The 20317-nt window shown below is 37.1% G+C and overlaps 1 protein-coding gene across 4 annotated transcripts in view; it reads left to right on the top strand.

The window, feature by feature from the left end:
• The window catches only part of KCNMA1 (potassium calcium-activated channel subfamily M alpha 1), a 378417-nt gene that overhangs the window by 221458 nt on the left and 136642 nt on the right, over window positions 1–20317 (top strand). For all 4 annotated transcript variants that reach the window (XM_030452777.1, XM_030452778.1, XM_030452776.1 and 1 more), the window contains exons 6-9: window positions 10578–10653; window positions 14265–14340; window positions 15929–16099; window positions 17797–17888. In XM_030452777.1, coding sequence (XP_030308637.1) covers window positions 10578–10653; window positions 14265–14340; window positions 15929–16099; window positions 17797–17888 — 415 coding nt within the window. The remainder of the gene's footprint in view (window positions 1–10577; window positions 10654–14264; window positions 14341–15928; window positions 16100–17796; window positions 17889–20317) is intronic.

Genomic DNA, 20317 nt, shown 5'->3' with positions numbered 1-20317 from the left:
TCAATTCTATATGAGCACTGAATCTGGCATCTTGTAGGAATGCATCAGACACTTAGACACTGGTCCTAATCTGCTCTGATAGTGCCCAGAAATCTTCCTTATCTGTTCAAAGTGATTTGGTATCTTTGGGCTATTAGTGCAAGCATTTGCGTGCACTTGAAATTCCCTGAGAATCTGCTTCTCAGTAAGCAGGTCACAGGCAGATTTTCTGTCTGACATGAACTGGAATAGAGAAGTTTTAAATGCTATTTCCTTTAATGGATTTATTCCTGATTCAGCCCGAGTCCTGAATTGACATTTGTGCTTCTCACACTTTTTCTTTAAACATGATAGAGTGCTGGAGAGGTGAAAGCTACTTTTTAGTACTAGCAGGAGGTGGAATAAGGGATAGGAATTGGAGGTGTATGGACATTACAGACAGATACATTAAAAAAAAATAACAAAAATTCTTAATCCAACAATTGGTATGAAATACTTTGTTATACATTTCAACCATGTGCAAGGAATCAGTGTCTACTAAGTAAAAGTAGGACAGACATAAGTATTTTGTGAAGTTAGCACCCATCTGGTCAGAAAATATTTTGTTTTCTTAGATTTTTTTCCCCTCACTTGGATGATCATCTCGTATATAATGTTTTGGTGCATCATTTCTGTAACCTATTTCCATAATTACTTTAGCTGTATGTAGTTCCTCATTTCTGTTCTTTCAATATTTTCTTTGGACAATAAAAAGGGCTAAAGAAGGCTTAGTGGCTAAGATAAACTATATCATACCCTCTGTTTAGAACAGAAATGTTTGACTCCTTTTCAAGTCTTATTTTATAGTATGCTCATTGTTTTTTTGGCAGTTATGGCCATGTCTTGTGACTCAGAGGAGCAAAAAGAATTGCAAGTCTTTTTTTAAATCAGCATCCTGCAGCATGAGTCAGGCTTTAGATCTGCCCTCTGTCCTTCCTTTGCCTTTATTCCTGCCATTTGTCCTACCCCATGATTACAGCCTCTCAGAATAGCCTATTCCTGATTTTAATGCAATTTGTTCCTGATGAATGCCAAGGAAAATGATGCAAGGTGCTAACTTGTTGTTCCTCAGGAAGTGAAACTACTTTATATTGAGTTGTAACAAGTGCTTTGAAAAAAAAAAAAACCAATTTCCAGCCTTCAGTGCCACCTCTCTACAAGATTAGCTTGCTGAGGTGCAACACCTTATTTCAAGGGTCATCCTGATTATTGTAACATCATCAGCAAAGTGTCTATGGCAAAGATCTGCTCTTCCCTTGGACTTGATGATCTCTGAGGTCCCTTCCAACCCAGTCGATTCTATTCTATGATTCTTGCAAGGTGGTGTAGAACACACTTGGTTCCTGCAGAGCCAGAGGGGAAGTGGAGCTCAGCTGCCAGGAAGTCTTTTCCTACACATAGGAGATGAGTGGTTTTACATTTGGATGGACTTTGAAAGCAAATAGTCAAATAAAAAGCAGCAGTGCCTCCATAGGTGTATTAAACCATTTTTAGGGCAAATTCAGGAAGTGATGTGCTCCACTTCTGTTGAAAATATGGAAAACCTGAGGCATAACATACTTGATATTGCTTGGGTTCATTGGAGGTATAATAGGTTTTAACCTAAGGCTCTCTAGAACAGAATGATTTTTTATTAGTTTGGAGTAAATATTGAGGAGTAGATTGCTCACATCTCTGTGGTTTCCAGTTATCAAAGAGCTTAAGTCTGCTTTAGACCTGGGGATTGTCAACTTTGTCCTTCAGAGAGGTAGGAAAAAGTACAGAAACACTGGAAATGGTACCATTTGCCTAATGACATCATCTTCACCTGCTTAACTGCATTTTAGATTTCCACTCAGATGCTCATCTGAGCTAGAAGATGGGATGTCTAATAGGTCAGTTTTCTTGACAAATGGGACAGAGACCCCTTTTCTGTAATCTAATTTTACATTTAATATGAAAATATGTCTATGTAAGGTAGATAAGATAGATGGTAGAGTCCTGTCACTGAAAACAAAAAGCTCCTCTTGCATGATCAGATTGTAGAACAGAATGCTAAAACATTCCATTGGAAAGCAGAAATTACTTCACAGAAAAGTAATTCAAACGTCTTGGGCTCTATCTGTGATACTGAATAGTAGTTCCCAACAAAACAGGTCATCCTGCTGATGCTGAAATTCAGTGTTTTTAGCTTGTGGAACTCATTTATTTTGGATTTATTTCCAATTGTTGTCTTTTAATTCATATTTTAAAAATCAGGCTCTGCCAGAGAGCTGAGATTGTCAAAGGAATACTGTCATATCACCAAAACCAACATATAGGTTATGTGAACTGAACAGCTTGGCTCTTGCTTTATATTACTTGGGAACTGTTTGTCTTTGAAGATGTTCTAGGCTCACAAGGTGAATAGGTTCTGTAAGCAAATCTTTACTGTGCTAAGTTATAAAGCACACTAATGATAGGTTTACAGTAACAAGAATATACCACTATCCAAGATACAATACAAAAAGAAAGAAAAATAGGGTAAAAGATAAGTAGGACATGATTTCAGCTGGAGCTGGACAAGATGTGAGTAATTACACAAGTTAAGTACTACCTTGTTCAAATCCTTCCAGTTTGAGAGGAATGGTTCAAGTGCTCACAGATATATAGATATATATTTGTCTGCATTTAAAATCAAAAACCATTCCTACTGCACTCAGTGGAACTTTAATAAAGTGAACAGTGGGAACATGACCAGGTAGTTTTAAAGAACATGGTGTAAAGTTAACACTCTAAAGGAGCCACTCCAGTGGTTTGCTCTGGTTCACTCACTGCACATCACTTGATTGGAAATTTGTGTGTAGTGTTCTCCCCGTTTTCCCCCATTTCTCCCCATTTTTCCCAAATCCTTTGAGGCCCTGTGCATGCTGCAGTCTGGTTTTGTGTCTGCTTTGCATTGTACTCCAGATGGCATTGATATATTTTTGGCATAGGCATCTTTGCAGCTCCTCTGGGGACAAATCATAGGAATAATGATGCATATTCCTCGAAATAAAGATAGCTCCTCAACATGAAGTTTGTGCATTATGCTGAAGGCAGGAAAGTGGACTAAGCAAGCATGTAACATCACAGAAGTAAATAAGTATCTCATGGACTGACAAAAAACTCAGTTTTTTTGAGTATTCACAGAGCAAGTCTGCTTGAGAGAAGTGATGAGCTCTGTTTGTTGTGCTCTTGTGTGATGGCAAAATTGCTGTGGGTTTGTTTTTTTGTTTTTTTCTTTAGTAATATAACTGTCATTATCTGGGATTAGATGAAGGGTTGTTGTGTTTGTTTGTTTTTATTTCATCTGGGATAAATCCTGTAAGAGTTAGGTGATTATGTGACCTCTGCCTTCTGCATAAGAGCTTTGACTGGAAGACAGATATGTAAATAGCTAAAGGAAATAATACACAAGGAACAATTCCTTTGATGTACATGGACTGCATCTACATTCTTCATGGGACTACCTGTTCATTGCAAGTGAACAGCATCACATTTATGGGTTGTGGATTGATGGGTGTGGTTCTTTGGTGTATCCAAAAGGAGCTTATGTGGTAATATCCGGATGGAAGATGGCTTTTAAGCCCCAGTACATCATGGATCAGAGGAGCATCTGCACTGTCTGCCTGCATCTGTGATTTGTTTTGTTCATCCAGTTTGTGATACTCTTAGTCTGTTTTGTCAGGCTGAGTTTTGTATTTGAATTAATTCTGTTTGTTTCATGCTAACAGAAACAGACTAGATTATACTGAATTATCTGCTGGTAACAACATGTAAAGGGGAACTCTGTCTGTGTCCAGTTAACTAAATCTGCTTCCAAAGAAAACCCTCAACTACCTCTCTGTGTCCATACTGAATTAGTGAAAAGAAGGGGGAATCTCTCACTGTCTTGGCTGTCAGTGGATGCTGTGACTGAAGACTGGGCAGCACTATTCATGTGCAGTGCTCCTGAAGCTGAAGATACATAGTCATGATTCCTAGCAAGATTTTAGTCTATCACAACCCTTCTGGGGGAACCCGTACAGAAACCTACAAAAGTACTAGAAGGCGTAAAAAATCTCTTGGAGAATTGTTCCAAAATGGATATCGTGTCAAAGCAGGACCCAGTATCCCTGAGAAGGAAGAACAACAGACATTCGGAAACTCCTTGGTGTCTTGTTATAGGGTCGGCTCATACTGGGGTAAGGCACAATTCCAAACCTTTTGTTGAGAACTGTAGGGAGTGCTGTAGTCTCTGGTGTTGGTGGTGTTCTTGTCTCAAAAGGTATTCTATTTGACTTTTCAATTTGAAAATAATGCTAGTAGATTTCAGTTGCTTTGCAGGAAAAAATACCTTCCCACTTGCTGTAATGTGCCCTTGTCTCCCATATAACTCATCAAGGGTGTTCAGTATTCACCTAAAATCAGGTTATCCAGCTTTCACTGGAGTGTAACAATCTGTAATGGTGGAGGTATTGAGAAATTCTTTTTAGAACTACTGGTGTTACTGCAACAGGTGTAAAAGTACATTTTATAAAAATGTGCAGCATAAAGTTCTAATAACAAGTCTTTGATAAAATATTTTTGCAAGCAATTAGTAAATACCCTGTGTAGTAGATGCTGAACTTGATGCACTTTTGCTGTCCTGGTTCTTAGGTTATAGATTTTTTTTTTCCTGCTGTGTGCTGTTTTCTCTGCTCTATACTTGCATAACAGAGGCAGGAAAGTCTATCACAATAATTTGGGTGTGTAGCTTCCAAGGAATGGCAAATTCTTTTCCTCTCATGCAATTTCTTGTCTTGTTCTTTGAGCTTCCATTTTCAAACAGATCTACAGGGAATGGAGTCTTGGATTGCTCTGTTGGGTTGTGTGAAGGCTGTTGTGTGAATTCAGGAGAGGATTGGTTTGTATCCTAAAAATTACCCCTCCATTATATGCATCTCATTAAAGGTTCTGAATTCCAAAACAGGAATTCTGGCTTTTCATTCTTCATTAAACTACGTGGTCAAATATAGGGTAGAAGTAGCCTGGCATAGGTTTGATACCCTTCTGATGAATGGGTGAATGGTTTGTCAGGTATAAAAATGGGATATTGGTATATTGAATACGTATATCAATATTTTGGATATGCTATTGACAAAAGAAATCAAGATATGGTAATAAGAAGGGAGCTCTGTGTCTCATTGATGAAGAATAATGCAATGCTTGATAGAGTTCTGGTAGATTGACCTCTCCTGTTGAATGAAGAAGTATTGCAACTCTGTTTCTAGTTTTTTAAATCTTATTAAAGAAACTTCTAGATGTTGTGATTGCCCTCTCCTCCCCTTTGTAGATTTAAAATGTTAAATTTCCTTTTTGGGGGGTTGGTAACCTCTGGGTAATGGTGATTGTTGCTCTGTATTAATGCAGTGGAAAGCATCAGCTGAGCTGACAGACTGCAAAGCTGCCTGACAAGCAGGAAAATACCACATTGCAGCACCTGTAAAATCAAATAAAGCTTAAAATAATGTAGTTTGGTTTTCTGGAAACTCAATAGAGACAATAATTTTCTACTGTAATGTCAGTGCTACTGGCACATGGTCATGTTTCTGTCATTGTTCTGGTCTAAAATGTCCTTTTCTTTAGAGCCTTAATAAAGTGTCAGAAAGTGATAGCTGGAGAGTATTGGCACCTCACACAACTACACAAGCATGTAGAGAAATTAGTAAAAATACTGTTGTATTCTAGATCTAGCCCAGTATTTTGAAATACCATATTATTTCCTATTGCACAGATCAGTCCTTCAATATCTAAGATTGATTTCAGTTTTTTGAGGGGTGTTTGGTCTCTCTTAGTGACCGATCAAAACTGGCCTGAAAGATGTGGATGTGTCAGTTTTTCATATCTAAATTCAGTGTACAGAATTTCAGTAGCCAGGCATTTGATCTCTGGGAGTCAGGAGTGGTTGTTGGGTTGGTTTTTCATTGGGCTGTTTTTTCTCTACTGATTCCAAGTTGAACACTCAAAATCAGAAATAAAATTACCCCACACGTGTTATCCAGGAAAATTACCTGGATACACCTACAACTGTAATTATTCTAGTAGAGGCAGAAACTAATGACTAAAATTTCATATAATTAAAGGAATATAGTCTGATAATCTTAAGAGTTTTTCTGGTCTAGAAATTTATGAATCTTTTAGCAGCTCTAAGAACCCATCTCAGAAGCATGGTTTATATCCATTTAGCAACAGAACAGTAACCAACTGAAGAGACCTTTCATTTTTTCTGTGATTTGGGATATATTCTGGGGGTATTAAAATCTGATACTAATTTCTTTGTATAAGTTGTGATTTAGATGATTATATCTCATTGCAGACAGATCCTTTAAGAAAATTACAATATTAAAAAATTGTAAGAAAAAGATAATGACATGATGGAGACCAAACAAGAAGTACTTCCTTCCATTTAGCTGTTTTCTGAATTAACTTTAGCAGGCAGGATCCTATTAAATGTGCAAAATTACAATAGATTTTACTGGAATGCAGAATAAACTTATTTCAGCTATTGATTATATTATTTCAAGTGTAGAAGTTCTGTAGCTGAGACAGCTTAGGGAAAATGGGAATTTTTGTTAGTGCTCCTAGTATAGAATTTTGCTTATTATTCTTGATGCATAAACAGATATTAGAAATTTGTATTCTTGGTGAGTTGGTCAGCCTAGAAGGGAGTAATATCTTCTTAGTTGGGTCCAGGCAGAAAGGGACCTGGGAGTCTGGATTGCCAGGAAGCTGAACATGAGCCAGCAGTGTGCCCAGGTGGCCAAGAAGGCCAATGGCATCCTGGCCTGGATCAGGAACAGCGTGGCCAGCAGGTCCAGGGAAGGGATTCTGCCCCTGTGTTCAGCGCTGGTGAGGCCACAGCTTGAGTCCTGTGTCCAGTTCTGGGCCCCTCAGCTCAGGAAGGAGATTGAGGTGCTGGAGCAGGTCCAGAGAAGAGCAAGGAGGCTGTGAAGGGATCCAGCACAAGTCCTGTGAGGAAGGGCTGAGGGAGCTGGGGGTGTTCAGTCTGGAGAAGAGGAGGCTCAGGGGAGACCTCATCACTCTCTACAACTCCCTGAAAGGAGGTTGGAGCCAGGGGGGGGTTGGGCTCTTTTCCCAGACGGCTTTCAACAAGACAAGAGGGCAGGGTCTTAAGTTGTGCCAGGGGAGGTTTAGGTTGGATATTAGAAAGAATTTCTTTACGGAGAGGGTGATCAGACATTGGAATGGGCTGCCCAGGGAAGTAGTGGATTCTCCGTGTCTGGAGATATTTCAAAAGAGACTGGATGTGGCACTCAGTGCCATGGGCTGGGAACCGCAACGGTGGTTCAAGGGTTGGACTCGATCTCTGAGGTCCCTTCCAACCCAGCCAATTCTATGATTCTATGAAATTTAATTTGGAAACAGAGAATATAGAATGGGATGTTGTGTTATAGATTACATATGATCAGTTTTCAAAGCCAGCCTATTTTTTACAGATGCTTTGTCAATAATTACTCTTGAGTTGGACCCATCAAAATAATTTCCAATTAATGAGCATTAATTTTGATCTTGTATGGGGATACATTGTCAGCTATTATTGAATAACTGGATTTTTAAATAATTATTGAATAATTTAATTTTCACTTTGGCAGCAATCTGATTGCAACAGGGGTGTTGCTGTGAGGATTACTGTGTCACCAGTTTACAAATGCTTATATGACTGCAAGCACCTTTCTCATGGAATTCATACCAGCACCAGATTGTAACACTCTGTGCCCTTTTCCTCTAGGAATTCCTCACTTGATTTATCATCTCCTTGCTGAGTTCAGATGATATATAAATAATCATACACTTAGGGGCAACCTCACTTCATCTGAGTTTTATGCTTACTGTATTCTCAGCAGCATTTTGTAGCCTACTTGAAGAAGAAGTCTGACACCTCTGAATTAGCTGCAGCCTCTCAAAATGGGTGTAATTTACTAGAAAGCCAAGCAGTCAATGGTTTTACACTATTAACTCCTAACAGTGCTATGGGGAGTAAACACTGCAGGGTTTCACTGGCAGACACCAAACTAAATGATGCTCATACCCTCAGCTCCTGGGAGCAAGGTACTCTGAGTACATGGTTACTGAAGCCATCCATTTGTAGCCCCACCATCGTCCAGTTCTCTTCCATGTTTTGCTCAGATCACTTTTCAGGGTCCTTTTTTACAGTTTTCTGGGTCTTCCTGATTTTATTCTTCAAACAGGCTTCTTCCCTGTGCCACTCTAAACCTTGCAGCCCTCTTTGCAAGCCTTTCTTACCATGCTTTATACTACCCCAAGTCTCTGCTTGTTTCCTTCTGGGCCAGGTTCTCCTTGATTCTGCTGTGAGTCAATGTCAGATGGATTTTAAAGCCCTCAGCTGGGCAGATTTTCCACAGCAGGGGATTATAAACCATTAGTAAATCCCATACCCTACTCCTCATTCAGCACCTGATCTGGAGCAGACTGTCAGGGAAACACAAGTGTTTTCCTGCAATGTTCATTTTGCTGAGGACATGTATGTGAGGTGGTTAATCTACAGAGCTTGTATTCCACGTAGCTTTTCATTAAAAAGACTTTTAGAGATCCTCTGAAGTGAAACTGAGAACATCACTTTAATTGGCAGTGGAAATACATAATTTTTATAAGCTTCAAAGGTGTGTGGTCGTGAAGACTTTCCTGATCTTTTACTTTTTTATAAATATTGATTTACTAGAGGGCTTTAGGGACTAATGCAGAATATAATTTATGATAAAACCAGAAATTCAGTATTTCTAACATGACTCCTGTTTCTACAACAGCTAATTAAATATTTTATCTGGAGAATTTGCCTTTTCTTAGTGCCTGTTAATGAAGCTCATGCTTCGTCCTGATACTCTGAATACAGAAAAAAATACTTCTTTAATACCACTTTCTTGCTAGGGTGATGGAACTTGCTGATTGTTTACAAGTCAGAAAGAACAAAAAATTGTATGAAATGTATGAAATGTATGTAATGTATGAAATGACATGCCCATAGGAACCTAATAACAGAGCTGTTTGGGTCTTGAAAAGAGTACTATGCTGTAAAGAATTAATTTGGCATCAGAATAAGGGAAACTATTATTATACTATTATTATTATTATTATTATTATTTTATATAATATATATAATAGTATAATTATAATAAGGAAATAATATAACTATTGTTGTTATTATTATAAGTAAAACTATTATTTTAATTCAATTTTTGTTCATCATCTTTGAACATCTTTGAAGCTGGTAATACACTGAGGTTTCTGAAGATCAAAATTTGATCCATTCTGTGTATAAAACACAGCCCCACACATAACATCCCAGACAAGGTACAGAGCTTACAAATAAGGAGTACTGCAGAAATAAACCTTGATTTAACACTTTGCCACATGTATCTTTACTCTTGAGGGGGAACTTCTTGACTCCACTGAGATGATGAAGGCTGTGAGCAGGTTTATGTTTGCCAGCACCAGTATTTCCTGAGGTCTCTAGAAATAGAAAGTGGTTTTATAGCACTGGAGGTTGGTAAAAGGAATGTCAGTAAAGCATGAGAAGAACCTGGACCTCACTGTAACAGTCAGGATATCATGTTATACAACTTTTATATAACCCCTGGCAGTACTGCCTAATAAAAATTGTCCTCAAACCCTTATTTTAATTTTATAAGCTGTTCATGTATATAATACACCATGTCCTTTTATTTATATGCCAAAGATCTGCAGCCAAATTATTTACTGTCACCATAAGTCTCTTAATAATTTAAGCCCTTAATCTTCTCTGGTGTGTTCCCCTGCACACAGTCTCTCTGTGTCTCTCTCACTGGCTTTGCAGTTGCCTGGAAATTGCTACTCATGCAAACTGATTTCAACACAAAAATGCTATTTCTTTGTAAAAAGAGTTACCTCTTTAGTAGTCAGAGTGTAATCTACTCCTACTGTAACAGTCTGATGGAAAGAATTCTAGTAGATTTGTCATTTTAAAGTGGGAATGTGTCATTCCTCTGTTCTGCTGGAGTTTTTTGGCACGAGGATGGAGATAAGGAGCATTATTAGAGTAAAAGATTTTACGTCATTAAGATTTAACAGCTTAATCAGGCATATACACAGTTATTTTATCCAGGTTATCAGATCTCTTGCCCATAATCTTTTATTTCTGACAAAGCAATATGGGGATTTAGAGGACTGGGGAGTTTTTGACATTTTTGACAGTCTGGAAGAGGAGGACGTGCACTAGAAGTACCAACAGAACCTTAGGGTGGTTTTTTTCCCCTTAGCTTTCAGTCTGTTTGTCTCCTCCCATGGCTTCCTATGTAAACTAAGGCTTTCTGGTAGATACTTCAGTATTTACTGAAAGAAATTTCAAACAATTTGAAAAAGACCTGGTAAGGATCTTGGAGCCATTAAACATGGAAGAACATTTCAAAGGTATTTGACATTTTGTATGCTGCCTACATTGATTTCATTGCTATTGTAAATGAAATGTTGTCATGTTCTGAATTATTCTTAACTGGAGGGTTTGGTTTTTGTCTTTGCTGCAGGTTTAAGATTTTTAAGAGCCCTTAGACTGATACAGTTTTCAGAAATTTTGCAGTTTCTGAATATCCTTAAAACAAGGTAAGACCTTTTCTTTCATGCTGTGTTAGTGCACTGGGGGCAGAACATAGGTTTGTCTTCCTAGTAATATTTTTTTTTTTTTTTTTTTGGAAAAAAAAATGTTCTTTGTTCTTTAAACCTTTTTCTGCTGATGAATGATTGATAAGTGTCATCACTTTTTGACCTGTGAACAGTAGAAGGTTCTACTTGATCTGTTGTTACATTTGAAAAATCTGAGTGAGAATAAGTGCTGATAAATTAAAAGCAGACTGAATTATAGAGCTCTGCACTGGTTAAATATTGCTACTTTGCAATCCATATCCAGCAGAATATCCATATTCTGCTGCCCTGGAAAAGCAGAAATTCTAATTCGTTCAGCAGAATATAGCTAAAAAAATATTTTGAAAAGTAAATGCCCTGGCTCTACTCCATTCTTTTGGAACTTAGCATCCTTCTTCCCATCAAAAACATACCAAAAAAATAGCTCTCTTTATATTGTGTTCATTAGTATTTATTTCAAAGAATATTTAAAAGATTACAAGTAACCTTTTGGCTTTCACTGGTACTTCAGGCTATTAATACATGAAAGTTGTGCAGAAGCAGCACAGCTTTGAACAAAAGATCACCTTGAAGGAGAAAAATACAAAAGAATAAGGAAGGTTCCAATGCCTCACAGTTGAAGACACATTGCCTTTCATCATTCCCTAAAATGTCCCAGCTGAAATCTTCATCTCAGCTTTTAATAATGACTGTAAATTCAGTCCCATTCTGAAATCCTCTGCTCTCTCCATGGTGCATGTGTGAAGGCTTTATATGCAAATAAGTCCCCTTGCTTGTTATGTTAATTAGTACCCATGGGGATGTAGTTCCTTGAGGTTTGTAAACACTCATGGTAAGCAGCTGTTTGCTCAACTCTTAACCTTGAAGCTCATCTTTTTGCTGTAAAACTCTCACACTACCTCTCTTCAGCTGTGTTACTGGAAGGAATCCAGTTCTTGTCAAATAAAGAAATCAAAGAATATGCAGTGAGGATGTAGTCCAGGAGCTTAGTATGTTACTGGGATGGTAAAGGTCAGGAAATGGTGCAGGTACAATCAGACCTGCAACACCAAAAAAATTACATCAGTCAGTGACAAAGCCCCATGAACTCACAAATTTTGGATCAAGGCTCTTCCAGAGTGGTGGATTTGTAAACTTCCAGATTCATAAAAGAAGGGATACTGCATTAATCACATTCAGTGGATTTCCCTGCTCCATTTAAATAGCATTTCTCTGCTGCAAAATTTACTCTTAGATATCAACAGCACTGGGGTTATTTCTATGAATGTAAAGCAGAGTTTCTTTCACTTGGCTGTTTTCACCTAGAGACATTTCATTGTGCTTGGCATTAATGAAAAGTAACTTCTGACAAGATGAGAAACAAATAGAGTATAAAGGGCACTGCTGTGTTGTTTATGTTTGGTACAATTAGGGTACCAAATATCCTTGATTTTCCAGAATCAAGATTTTTCAAGACATTCTGTCCTTTTCCTCTTTCCTCTTGTAAAAGAAAAGCTTTACCTGTAAATTAAAATTACCTCTGGAATTAATGACTGAAATATGAGATGTAAAGAAGCATATATTATTTACACACAACTCAAAGGCCATTCCAAAAACTGGAATAGAAAGGAAGAGGATAAGCAATGCAAAAATAGAGGCACTGAGAAGGCTGACAAAGTAATGTGGGAACATTAGATAAATACAAGGAGATCTGAAAAACTGTTATTCATATTTGGAAAGAGCTGTAAGGCAAAGCAAAATATTACTGCAGTGTATTAAAAGACCATACTCTGCCAAGTAGCTATTTGTTTCCCCAATTTGAAATTAAATGTAGTTTACTCAGTGTTTTGTGTTTCTGGGTTTTATGAAACAGAATAAATTAGATGGTTTTAAGTTGAAAATTTCTCTCCTTCACTTCAGTGTATTCTGATATTTTTCAGTAATAATATTCTGATATTTTTCAAAACTCTAGAGGCTTAGGCAGGGCTCACAGGAAAGGATTTTGCACAGATGTTGGGAAGAGCTTATAGAGCAGGAAAATGTTTGTGACTAATCCTTCATCTAAATTTAGATTCTGGCAGAAACTCAGGAGTATTTCATAGAGGGAGAGAAAAGGTGCAATGTTTAATAGATCTGCACCAATAAAATGGACCAAACAAGTCATGTCAACAGTTGTTTTAATGACTGCTGTCATTCACTTGTGTTACAGGAACATTGCAGCAGGAACCCCTCCTGCTCTAGGTTCAGGAGGGTGATATTTTGCCTTTTCTAATGGAAATCCCTTGTTTAATCAAGGGACCTATTTTTTAGGGTCCTGTACTCTGCCTGAATGTTATGCCCAAGAAACATGAACCTTAATCAGCCATACTTTAAAGGAGAATAAGGAATATGTGTTGATGTGTGGGAATATTCATTTCTTTTCTTGAGTGCTCTCTTCATTACTGCATCTGCCATGTTACCCAACTGTAATTTTTTTCCTAGTAGCCACAGTTACCATCTCACTAACTGTATCTTAAAAATATTTTTAATGAATCTGATCTGATCAATTCTCCAGCCTCCTTTTTCAACTTTTTTTAGAAAATACTGCATTTTTTTTTCCTTAAAATAGTTGTAAACACAATTATTCATTAATTCTACTGCTAAACTACTACTCCTAACACTGACAAGCAATTTGTCTAATTTTTTAATTCTTTTTGGAATTGCAGTGACTTTTATGAGTCAGTTTTATGAAGAAAAAGGTGAACGTGAAGTATGGAATGCTCCAGGTCCATAGGAGAGTCACATTGAAGCCCATAGGAATCCATGCAAGCAGAATAATATGAAAATCACTTTGGACTTCACAAAGGAAGTGTCAAATACCTAAATTATTTAATTTGGGAATAATATATATTCAAAAAAGCATCATGGCACTTCCAAGTGGCTACAATAGTCCATTTACTGCTGGCTGTAGCTGTAGGGGAACAGTCTTGTCCTGTGTGCAAGTGTTGGTTGACGTGTGATGGGTATGGAAAAAAACCCTGTAAAACCCATGCTGTTAATTTTTAAAGACTCCACAGATATGGGGTGGAAGCCATAATGAGTACAGAGGAAACATGCAAGCTAAAGAAAAAGTAAATAATTAAAAAAAAACCCCACACATGAGTCAATTGTATGTATAAGTACACTGTTCAGCAGCTAATCTTACTCAGTTTATTCATTGGACTTGCATGAGTGTATTCCAGGGTTGTAGAATATTTACATGTAAATAATTTCTGAAGTGTCTAGCAAGAAAAATGAGAAGCTGAGTTTATTGAGAGGCAACCAAATTATTTGTGGAAAAGCATTACCTGTTCCTCTTTGTTTGGGGATGAGTGCAGACATGGCTAAGGTTTCCATTTGTCTTAATACACTGTATTTATTTTTTTTCCAGGCTATCTGAATCATGCAAAAGTGAACTCTGCAAAGATAAAACAACACATATTTTCCATAAACTTTTGATTAAGCTTTTTAGGGAACCTGAGTATCTTCAGTCTAAATTATGCAGTTGTATTACAGGTCCATATTAAAAATGCATGGTAAATTTGAGTCTAAATTTCTATTTTGTTTCTTTGCAGTAATTCCATCAAGCTAGTGAATCTGTGCTCTATATTTATCAGCACGTGGCTGACAGCAGCTGGGTTCATACATTTGGTAAGTATATTTGAAAATATTTCATTGACTTTGTCTTATGGATCATCTGTGATGATCTGTGCTACCTTACAACCTGAAATTACCTTGCTCTGGATAATCCTTTAACACTTTTACAATAAAAAAACCAAACCAAACACATCACAACTTCCAGAATTTTAGGCTTCAACTCAAAACTAACACTGAATATATCATTAACTTCAGCAATAAAATACAGGATTTGAACCGATGCAAGTTCTTGACTGATTGCAATGTACCAGTAGGTGGCAATGTGTCCTAAGTAACTACTCAGAGAGCTTCCTGGAAGAGGTTTGGCAGAACTGAAATGATGCTGAGGTCCTGGGAAATCATATGGTTGCACCAAAAAAAACAACCAGACCAAAACTGTTTCATGTTTCCATGAGAACTAATGGGATAACTAACATTCTGGTAGCAGCTGTTTTGAGATTATTTCATCTTTTGCTTTTAAATTTCAAATTGAATGTGTAGCACTGATAAAGTTTTGCAATATTTTTTATTCCACACTTAACAAGGCTTGAAGAATGTTAGCATAGAGGTACATATGAGTTTTTAAACGTGAATATGCATATATATGATGCTTGTATTTTAATTGTGCATTTTAAAATAAGAGCTTTTAGTCATCTCTTTGCTAAATATAATTAATTGTCCCCTATGTTTCGTGATCAGCATAGAATCAGGAAAATGTCAAGGTCCTAATATTAATAAGTTATTCAGGAATGGTTTTTAACTGATATTATAATTTAATTATATTGGTGTTAGTACAGAGCAATTTCTTTGTCTTTAAATCAATCACGTTGTGTCCAGCTGTATAAGGTGAAGTTCAGAATGTTACACCAGATCATGGGGTTTTCACTCTTGGAAAGATGCACTGACATTTGAGATGTGTTTGTGATATAAATCTCATTTATGGGTGACCAATCCTTCCAGCAAATGCAGCATTTTAATCACAGAAATATTAGTTTTTCCAAATTTGGGAAAAAAAAAAAAAAGCTTTTAAAAATTACATCAGGAAGAGGGGAGGGAATGCCATTTCCTAGCTTTTTAACAAACTAACTTTTTACTGACTTCTTACTGTGGAAGAAGTTTTAGAGGCCATGTTCCTTTCCCACTGATAAATTTATAACTTGGAGAAGTAATAGTCTATTACTCAGCTTAACATGTCACTAATGCCACTGGTAGCTAGATAATTATTTAAAAAAAATATTAGCAGTTATGTGTGCATTATAAGCAAAATTCACTCTGAAAATTTCTGAACTAATTGGTATAAGATTAATTTACCTAATGTATTAATAAAATATGTTATCTAGTGCTGAATGGAAAAGATATTTCCATAAATAGTATGAGTGGCAAGGTTTGCACATTAGCAAAATGCCATAATTGGGGCAGGGTTAGTTCAATATTTGCTGAAAATAAATCACAGGAAAGAGCCCAGACTTTATATTACATGCTAGATTATATATATATAAATATACATACACCCCCACATACACCTACCTACGTGTGTATATCAGTAGAGTTACTTTGTGGTACAACACTATTAATTCATGCCACATTTTCTTGTACATTTTAGGTGGAGAACTCAGGGGATCCATGGGAAAATTTCCAAAATAATCAACCGCTAACATATTGGGAATGTGTTTATTTACTGATGGTTACAATGTCCACTGTTGGCTATGGAGATGTTTATGCAAAAACAACCCTTGGTCGCCTTTTCATGGTCTTCTTCATCCTGGGGGGATTGGTAAAAACTTACATATTTTTTGAATTGTTGCTATTTTAATTACTTTTTTGATGTTAGTAGTAGCAGTAGTAGTAGTAAGCTACCTTAGTGCTTGATCTTGCATATCAAAATGCTGTATTTAATAAGTAACTTCTCTGGTTTTGTGGATTAAAATCTATTATAAAACTTCTAAATCTTTTGGCAGAGCTTGCCAAATGACTCCAGTCCAATAGAATCAGAATGCCTTTAATCCATTTAAATGAGTAATGCATGTGAATACACGGAGTGCCTTAGTATTTCAACATATAATGTTATTTGTAGCCCTTTTAGTTCTTAGTGACTGCCTGGAGTGCATTTTCGTGAGGCTGCTGTTGGTACTTAAATGCACATTGCGGTTTCAGAAGTCCTACCCACCCTTCTGTGTCCCTTTCCCAGAATTCCAACAAACACTGTGGCTTTGGATTGCCTTAAAGAGCAGCTTGCCTGACTCAGATGATGGCAAACCACATTATCTGTAATTTCAAACATCTTTTCATGTCATGCAGCAGAGTTTTAACTCGCAGTTTATCACATGCCCATAACCACTGTGGGTTTGTATCAGCAAATCCTTGCGTTCCTTACCTGGTATGTTGATAGCACCACAGTTGCTTATTGTATTATGTCAACTTTTCAATTGTTTATGGGTGTTAGTGACATTGTAGGGCCTGTTGCAATGTTCCTCTCTAAAATAGCAAGGTATATTTTAACCTATATGCTGTGCAAGGTAAGTGTTATTTAGTTGACTCAAATATATCCCGTGCACATACATACCGATGTGTATCGTTTGTTTGCTCTCATATATTGGTGCCATCTATACATCCAACTAAGACAGGTGGTATGTATATAATGTGATGAATGCCATATATGAGACACACACAGCCCCATCTATACCCCTGTATATGTATATGAGACATAAATAGATGCATTCCCATCTCTGTTTGTTGACATACAAAGCCACACACCATGTCAGTTGGCAGCAGCTCTTTGAAGTATCCAGCCACAAGGGAAATGTTTGTTGGACAAAACATGGCAGAATAGTTTTTATTTTCTCCTCAAAACCCTTTTTTTCTATCACATGTTATTCTCATCCTTTTAAAAACCCAACTTTTGGAAAAGTATTTTTTTTGGGGGCGGGGGCGTGAGCATTTTGTTTCTTGACATGGGGAGTGACCCTAATTTCATCTTGGTTTTGTTGTCTTTTTTATCCTAACTGGGGGGGGAAAAAGTCTGTCTTATAAAATCAAAATGTATAAACAATACTTGTGGTTTTTTTGTTTGCTTTCTTGTTTGGTTGGTTTTTGCTTTGGTATTTTTGCCAGTGGAGCTTGGATAGCTTTTTTTTTCCCCTCTTCAGGAAGAATGAGACATGACTGTATTTTATTATTAGATACCAGTTTGTTGATCTTGTTCTTGTTTTGTGCCTATTTTTCCTCTTTTGACCATTTTCTTTATTTATACGGTGTGCACCTTCTCCAAGACCAACTTTTACATTGTCTTGTTTTGTTTGATAATACCTTTTGTATATATTTTTTTTTTATTTTCTTTTTAAACGTCTTCATAGATCTAATTCTTTTGCATTTTCAGATCTTAAAGATAAATATCTTCTGAAAATATTCATCATCCCCCTTTCTTTGGCCTCTCTTTTTAGTCTTTTCTTCTGTCTCCTATCTTCTTCTTAGGCCATGTTTGCCAGCTACGTCCCTGAAATCATAGAGTTAATAGGAAACCGCAAGAAATATGGTGGTTCCTATAGTGCGGTTAGTGGAAGAAAGTAAGTATCCCAAGAGGCTCTGCTGCCTCTGCTGCAGTAGAACACTCTCTGCATGCCATTTTCTTTTTTTTTTTTTTGTGTTTTTGTTTCATGCATGTAGGCAATGTTTGCTCGCTACGTGCCAGAAATTGCTGCTCTCATCCTTAATCGGAAGAAATACGGCGGGACTTTTAACGCAACCCAAGGCAGAAAGTAAGTCAAAAAAGAGCAGGTGTGGATGTGTGACTTTAAAGAGCCCGTCAAGGTGGTAATAGCTGACTCACAGCTTACAAGGCTGTGCTCCTTGGAGGTCAGATGTTACCACTGGAGAGTTGTCACACTATAGTTAGAGACCTGGGCTATGCTATGGTACAAGTCACAACGTTTTGTCTCTATATCAAGAGAACCTGGATACCACTTGGACTACACTTGAGTTAGCTTCTGGAACAAAGGTGAATGGCCACTCTGCAGTTCTGGTCATCTCTTAACTGAGTGCCAGTGAGAGTTCACAGGATTTTCAAGCAACTCAGTTCTTTAGAAATCTTGGGTTTTACTGGAGTGCAAAGTACAATATTTATGTTGGTTGGGTTATTCCCTTTGACTCTGGCAGAAGCCTGGCTGTGCTGTCTCTCATTGTTCAAGCAGCAGATTCAGACCTCATGCAGCTCTTCTATTGACTTCATATGAATATGACAAAGATTTTAGGATTTTAAAGTGATCCTCTTTTCACACTGTATAAAACCTCTCCTAAGAAGAAAAAGTAGTCGTCTTATTATCAATATAGTACAGAAACAACTCAAATCCATAAAAGATACCAGTTTTGCCTGGTAATGAAAGTTAATTTTTATAGGACTGTGTTAGCTCATTACATTTCTATTGAAATCCTTCTAATTTTCTTGACCAAGTTAAAACCAGCTCTTTCTGGCATTCCCAGCATCTAGACCTGCTGGGACATAGCCTGTAATGAACAAGGTGCACTTGGCAATAGAGTTGGTTCTCCTCTGTATCACCTTTAGTGTTGCCACCTCTCATTTCATTATGTATTGTCATGACATGCACTGGTAGAGATCTGTTTGCCCCCCAAAACTAGCCATATAGAATCCTTACCCTATAGCATAAAGAAGGTACTGCAAGCAATGCATCAAATTATTGTCCTTTTTATTTTAAGAAGATGTGTTTCTTTAGTCCTTTTGAATCATCACCATTTTATAAATGTTGCTTTGGTTTTATCGAGTTGTTTCTCCCCTCTGTGGAGCAGACAGAGTATAAATGTTCCACAGAGCTAATTCTAGAGTACTGTTTTACATCACTGGGTAGATAAAAAAAAAGGGGTTATTTAGTTCTAGCTTATACAATGTAAGTTCAGTAATACTCAAGCAATTAGATGACAGAATTGAAAATATTTTCAATTTTTGCAATACTTTCAAATATCTGATTTTTTTAATTTTTATTTTTTTTTACTGTGAACACTGAAGTGGGAAACTTGCATTACAGTTCACTAACCCAGCTTAAGAAATGCCTTATTTTTTTTTTTTAAACAGCAGTATCATAAATTTACCTACCCAAGACCTATTTTTATTCAAATGTGGCTTCTCAAGAGAGTTTTTCAAACACAGAACTTACACCCTGTTTTTGAGGCTCCAAAGGAGTTACAGCAGAGGGGAATAAGGTTAAAACCTATCTGACATCCAGAATTGTAGTCTCTCCCCTTCTGACATTGTCACTAGTACCCAGCATTGCTCAGATGTCTCTAAACTTGGACCTGATCTTTAGCCAGAACCCCACACCCTGAAAAGCTCAACTCCAGATCACACGCTTCTGCTGGCTTTGGGGCAGGCTTCATTGGTTTTGTCACCTTTTCTTGTTTTTCTCTTACTTATATCCACTCTCTGGGTATTTTTTTTTTTAGCTCGCTCTGTTGTCAGCGCTTTCTTGCTGATCTCTACTGTCCATATAACTTCTTGTTTGAAACTGAGCTCTGTCATCAGCATATAAACTGTTCAATTTACTTTATGCATTGTTTTCTGGTTCAATTATTAATGACTAAGTAGTTTAAAGAGGTCTTTTGCTCATGTGGGTCTTTCATCAGAGAATCGAAACTTGGGAACTGCACAGTAAAAAGGCATTAGCACCCCTTGTTTGATGTTGCTTTTGCAGTCAGTAGAACAAGATTGATGAAATGTTACATTTGGCCAAAATTTAAGTTTTCATTTGGAATTCGGTGTTGAGAGGCTGGATTGTCAGAACCAATAAGTTTTCCTTTGCTTGGGATCTGGGCATGTGGTAGTAATTAGCATTATAAGGTCTTTAGTTAAGCAACCAAGCACAGATTCTGGCAGCAAACATGATGAGAAACTACAGTTGTTCTCTTCCTAACATGAAAAAGTTTCCAGATAAAATTAAATTCATGAACAAAATGCAAGCAGCTCAATCTTGTTGAGAGATGCAGT

The sequence above is a fragment of the Calypte anna genome, chromosome 6, assembly GCF_003957555.1.
Source record: "Calypte anna isolate BGI_N300 chromosome 6, bCalAnn1_v1.p, whole genome shotgun sequence".
Taxonomy (NCBI): domain Eukaryota; kingdom Metazoa; phylum Chordata; class Aves; order Apodiformes; family Trochilidae; genus Calypte; species Calypte anna.
The sequence above is the reverse complement of the archived record's forward strand: the minus strand, read 5'-3'. Positions and strand labels throughout refer to the sequence as shown.